This window comes from Arachis ipaensis, chromosome B02 (genome assembly GCF_000816755.2).
Source record: "Arachis ipaensis cultivar K30076 chromosome B02, Araip1.1, whole genome shotgun sequence".
In the NCBI taxonomy this organism is placed as follows: domain Eukaryota; kingdom Viridiplantae; phylum Streptophyta; class Magnoliopsida; order Fabales; family Fabaceae; genus Arachis; species Arachis ipaensis.
In genome coordinates, this window is record NC_029786.2 from 100574428 (window position 1) to 100581178 (window position 6751).

The following is a 6751-nucleotide window of genomic DNA, read 5'->3' on the forward strand; positions in this document are numbered from 1 at the left end:
ATTGTGTGGGGTGTGCAAATCAACGAACGCACTTCGTTTGTACGCTATTCAGGGGAATCCGGAATCGAATGATAAAAGGAGTAGTTATGTATGTGTGTGTTCGTGAAAGAATAATAATAATAATAATAATAAAAAAAAAAAAAAGAGAAATTAAAAAGTAAAAGGAAACTTAAGTATGTATTGTGTAGTACTACTTCTAGTACATAACTACACTTACAATTTCTCTGTACATAACTACTCTTTCTTCCTTCCAAAACTAAACCTCGTTCGTTTGTTCCTACTACGTTTAGAACTTTCTCCAAAAAAAGGTCTGGGTGATACCTTCTAAGTAAACAAAAATCATTTATTACTTAATGTTATACCCCCCCCCCATATAATGAATAATAGTTTAAAATTAATATAATATAATATAAAATCATTATTTATTTAACCATATTATAAAGAAAAAAAATCTAACATATTTCTCATCACGATCCCTCGGTTACTGAATTCGCATGTTTTTTGATTAATTAAAAATCCTTTCTTTTACTTTTTCCTTTTTTTTCCTTTTTTCTTTTTTCTTTTTTCTTTTTCATACTCGCTTGGCTTTAAAGACTTCCTCTTCTTCTACTTCTTAAATTCTTCTATTCTCTCTATCTATCTATCTTTCTTTCTTTCACTTCCCTTTTTTAAATACTAATCTTACACCAAACCCTAATTTCATACAAATACACCTCAACATTCTTTTTTTTTTTTCACTTCCTCCTTCATTCAATTCTCTTCATTTTTCTTCTCTTCTTAATTCCTCTCTACATGATCCTCAAAACCCTTTATTTTACTTAACCCAACAAATCATCACATGCCCTTCAAAACCTAAACATTAAAATTCTTTTCATATACATATAATTATTAAACCCTAATTAAGATGAGTATGAACACTAGTTGTAGCGGAAGCAGCCCTAGTGGTGGTGGTGGTGGTGGAAGCAGTAGTGGTGGTGGCAGCAGCGGTGGCGGTGGCCCTTGTGGGGCTTGCAAATTCTTAAGGAGAAAGTGTGTACCCGGGTGTATATTTGCACCCTACTTTGATTCGGAGCAAGGTGCCACACATTTTGCGGCGGTTCACAAGGTTTTTGGTGCTAGCAATGTTTCAAAGCTTCTCATGAATATTCCAGTTCATAAAAGACTTGATGCTGTTGTCACTATTTGTTATGAAGCTCAAGCAAGACTTAGAGACCCTGTCTATGGCTGCGTTGCTCATATCTTTGCTCTTCAACAACAGGTACAAATTAATTTAAATTTCACATTAATTAGTGTATATTACTTACTTTGTTGGGTTATTAGTGTTAATTAATTACAAGCATGTTATATATATAGAAAACTCAATATATATTCATCTAAGCTAATATATGTTGATATAAATGATAATTAAATATATTAATTTTTTACACAAATTAATTCTAACATGAAACAAATTTGATGTAATACATATAAATGGGTGTACTGAATGATATGCCTATATATAATATTAATAAAATTTTATTTGTTCATATATAAATATTTATGAATATTTTATCTGACAAACCCATTTGCATGAATCACATCAAATTTTTTTTGAAGGAAATTTTTAAGGGGCAATATATATTTTAAAGCAAGAAAAGATTTTTTTTTTCTTTTTCATATGATTTTAGTAGATAAGGATGGAGCGAAGTAGATATAAAAATACGTATATTTTGGGATATTTATTAGTATTTGTTTGCTTCTTTAGTGGTCTTATCAATATGTATGTATGTATAATTGTATGTATCTTCTCCCTAAGCTTTTTGCCAGCTATGGTAGCTAGCTATATAGCTGAGACTTAGAATTAATGTGGTCAGCACTTTTAGACTAGAGTTTAATTCTTTCTTACGTTTTTCTTGACTTTTAGAATAATGAATGAGCAACTTAATATGGAATTCTAGGTATTCAGAATTAGAATGAATTGAAGGTCATAGATTATAGGTACATTAGCTGACGGTTTTTCTAAATATTATTCTATTAAACTTTTTATATATACCAAGTTGGAATAGAAATTTTGAAGCACAAATATGTCCATTGTATTGCCCAAGTTTTTGTTTTATAGCCAGTTATTATCATATATAGGGTTTTTAGACCTCATGCATGAGCAAAACTATTTATAGAGGTCTGAATATATAAGGAAAGAAGTTATACTTTATAATCACAGTGGCAAAAATTATTTATAGTAACAATTTATTTTGTTTTCATTGAAAATTTACTTTATTTTTAGTGACAATAAAAATAGTTACTAATATATTTATAAATAATTAATACCATTGAAAAAATTTTAATAGCCACAAAAATTCTATATCTTATCACTAAAGTATATAATAATGCTGACAGATATATAACTGTCACAAAAACTAAATTAACTAAATAAATAACTATAGGGTTTGAAATTAGTTTTTCTTCTAATATATTAGATAAAATTTATATTATTAGAGTTGGAATGTTAATCCCATAAACATAGACACCTTCTAATTATATATTTCCAATCTTCAACACATCCCTTTACATAAGTGTGATTTGTGGTTGTGCCACATGAAAGAGGAACAAAAATTGGGTTTTGTGGGAAAGAGGAAACAAATGGGGTATAGGGCATAGGAAACCATGGAACAACAACCACCACCTAGCTATATAGAGGGGACACAGTTTCTATTCTATTTTCTTTCTGAAATCCATAAAATCTTAATTGATTAAGAAATGATGATGTGGTCGGCGGTTACATAAAATGTTACTAGACTCTAAATATATATAAAGTCTATGTTTTTTATTATTATTTGGGTCATTACTACTAATGTCTTGGTATTCGCTGGTTTTAGGGATTTTGTCGGTTAGTTTCTTGGGCTTAGGCAATTTTCATAGGGGCATAGTACATCCTTTTGTCCCTACTTGCCCAATTTCTTCTTTTAAAATGACTTAAATAATAATAATAATAATAATAATAATAATAATAATAGTTGCATTTTCCACCTTTTTTTTTATTTATTCTTGAAGAATAGGTATGAGGTTGAAGAAAGATGAGACACTATCACAACCAGCAAACTTCCTTAAATTGGGGAGTTTTGTTTTTCCGTTTTAATTTTCATTCTTTTTTTTAGATAAATTTATTACTACTTACTTAAGAAAACTTGTTAGCTTGTTTTGCAAATTGCTTATTTTTGGAGATAATGAACAACTAGAAGCAAAAGCTAAAATGGCGATTTTGATATATGATGCATGGTTGCTTAGCTTTTCCTGCTAATCCTAACATCCTATATATCATGGTTCAAAATTTCCTTTTAAAAAAAAAAATCTAAAAAATCATCAGAATTTATTATTTTTTATTATTATTTTAACTATTAATCTAATTTTTTAGTCTAAATTCAATAATATATTTTAGTTCATATTTTAATATATTGATAACTAATTATAACTTAAAAATAATAATTTTAATGATTTTCTAATTTTTTTTTAAAAATACATATGTCCTCATATAAGACAATGTTTACACAGAATTTTTTACTATCCCCAAAAACTACAGTATGTATGTAGATGCAGGAGTATCTAAAGGTTATATATAGTATAGGAAGAGTTTTAAGTGTATCGAAAATACCGGTATTCTAGTTGTTTTAACCGTTGATATGAATTATAAAAAATATATATAATATATATTAATTGAAATTAACGGTTAAAACAACTGAAATACCAGTATTTTCAGTATACTTAAAATTTTTCCTATATATACTTTCATGTGACTATTCAACTAATAGGAGTCTTCCTCTCTAACTTAGAAATTTGTAGATTAATTAAAATTCGAAAATTTTAAAGAGAATTAATATTTTTATTTATTATTTACGTCTTGTTTTTGATAAGATTTGCAAGTATTTTTTGAAATTTTTTATATAAAGATGACAATGGATAGGTTAAAGTAGGATTTAGACAAAAAATTTTATTTTATTTGTGGGTTTTTTTTTAATTAAACTTCAACCATATTCTATCCCTGAGTTTATAACATGCTAATTTTAATTTTATCTATTTTTAATCTACGCGTATTTGATCTTACTCGCATATCATTAAAAAATACAATATTCAATTCATATAAATAAAAATGTTAAATTTATAATTGAAGATCTTGAATTAATAGTTAAATTTTTTGTATATGAATAAAAGGTTTTTGATTCCACAGTCACTCCTAGCCTAACACATTTTTTATATAATATATATAGGAGGCAGATTAACGAATTGAATTGGATACTCGCAAATAGGGTTGCTGATGTAAGTCCTATTTTCAAAAGGATATATAATTGTATAAGTATAATAAACAATATTTGAGCATATTACTGTTAAAATATTTTAAAATCTAACATGAAAGTTTAAATATTATTTTGAATTTTGATCCCTTAGTTATACCAATTTTTGATCCCTTGAGAGATCAAAACCTAAATATGTTAGACCACGACAATCTGTTATTGAAAGTTACAACAAATTATATTCTTACTAAAAATTAGTATTTTTACTAAAAGAATTAATAATATTTATAAAGAGTAAAACCCAAAAAAAATTGAAGGGCTAAAAATAAAATTATTCGTTACTACACTATTATTTAAACCTGGAGCAAAAGTAGGTTAATTATTGAACCAATTAAATGATGTTTTTTCATTCCTATTTAAGTTAGTTTTTGAAATAAAATTGAAGATAGTAGAAAATTCAACATATTTTTCTATTAGTTATGAACACATATATATACAATTTTTTATATGAAACTATATCAAATATTTCTTATTTAAAAAGCATAATTTACGATCCTAACAAATTAGAATGCATAATTTTTTATCTTAGTAAAGATATACATAAGAGTACTTTTAGAGTACCGTATTTATACTTAAATTATATCTAAATTATCTATTAATAAAGATAATAATAAGATATCAAATTAAATTTTAAAACAGTAATTAATTCTTTTTTGAAACAATATTTAGAAAAAAAATAGAAGTAACAGAAATTGATAAGATGTTACTAAAAAAATTCTACAAGTCTCCAATCATGTTGATTTGTTTATCTTTTCCGAGTGACTTGGTTTGCACAAAATTCTTTGTTTAATAACCTCGAGAAGTTTGTTTTGAAGTCACGTTTTCATACTTACAATTGTTAAGTTAATTTACTTTCATGAAACTCAACATCTTGTGTTTTTCAAGGTCCAATTAAAATATTGGACCACGGGAATGTGCATATGGTATTCCCTTGCCCTAAATTTTTAGTATTATCAATTTATATATATTGCTATAATAATTTCTATCAATATTAAATACAGTTTAATTTTAATGTATAAATAGTGTAAAATATTTTACGTAATCGTATAATTATATATGTTTTTTTAGATGATCATTCACGCAATCAATGTGAAAGATAGTTATTTTGACTAACTTGATATTATATAATTAAATGTATGTGTAAAACTATTTTACATTAACAACATATTAAAATTAAATTCTTATTAAATATAGGAGATGTTATTGTAAACCGGAACAAAATAAAACTGGCAAAATAAAAAATTTAGGTAAATATTAGCAAGAAAATATATAGTGACATTTTTTAGTCTGTGAACAAAATAAGTGATATGCATTATTGATTTTTTTTTTGCAGATAGTGAATTTACAAGCAGAACTTTCATATTTACAAGGTTATCTTGCAACCCTTGAGTTACCTCATCCGCCACAACCACCTCCTACTCCACCGCAACCAACCCTAGCCCCTCCAACTCTCTCAATTACTGACCTCCCACCTCCACCACCTACTCCTGCCAGCACGGCTACCGTGCCGGCCACGTATGATTTGTCTTCACTCTTTGAACCTATGGCCCAAACTTCTTGGGCCATGCACAATAGGCCCATTGACGCACCACGCCAATTTTTTAGTAGTGGCACATCATCTTTACAGTCTAGTGGTGGCGGCCGCGATGGTGGCGATCTTCAAACACTGGCTCATGAACTTTTGCGTAGACATGGAGTTGATCCTACTACTCCTGTGGCATGTTCTAGTGCCCCCTCATCATCACAATCTCATTCAAAATGAACACAATCTTGGACTTAATCTACTGCTTTACCCCTTTTTTTTCTTTCATTTTTTTAAACTCTATTTTAAATGCTAGTGAACTTAATAAATGTAGACCAGCATTATTTTATTTTATTTTTTCTTTCTACTAATACAAGATTCATGAATGTTGTAACATAATTATTTTGACCAATGCGATCATTGCATGCATGACGAATTTACAGTCTAAGAGTCTCATTGGTTTGTGTTCTTATTTTTTATTTTTATTTTTATTCTTTTTTATTTTAAAAATTTTGTGAAAAAAAAATATTTTTTTATAAAATTTAAAAAATAAAAAATACATCAACCAAACACACTCTTAGTCTCTTAGAATTTCTCCCTTAATTAAGTGCATATGAGACAAATCTCATTTATTTACTAGCCTACCCTCTTCTCTTTTTAAGCAAAGGATGTTAAGATTCCCCCTCCTCCTTCTACGTCTACCATATAATTGTAGAAAAGATGACAAGTTAATTCCATATTTACCCCCAACACATTCACATGGATACACTATATTGGTGGCGATTACCGAATATTGCTTTTGCTATATGTTGTATAGAGTATAGACTTGTAGGCCATAAGGGACCTTAAGGGAAAATGAGGAAATATGGGGACCAAATAATATATGCGGTAGATTTGTAGCCCT

General features: G+C 27.8%; 1 protein-coding gene across 1 annotated transcript; it reads left to right on the forward strand.

Annotated features, from left to right (window-relative positions):
- LOC107628547 (LOB domain-containing protein 18) lies at positions 625-6122 on the forward strand. The gene is made up of 2 exons (XM_016331184.2): positions 625-1258; positions 5659-6122. The coding sequence occupies exons 1-2, from the start codon at positions 905-907 to the stop codon at positions 6085-6087; spliced, it is 783 nt and encodes a 260-aa protein (XP_016186670.1). The 5' UTR covers positions 625-904; the 3' UTR covers positions 6088-6122.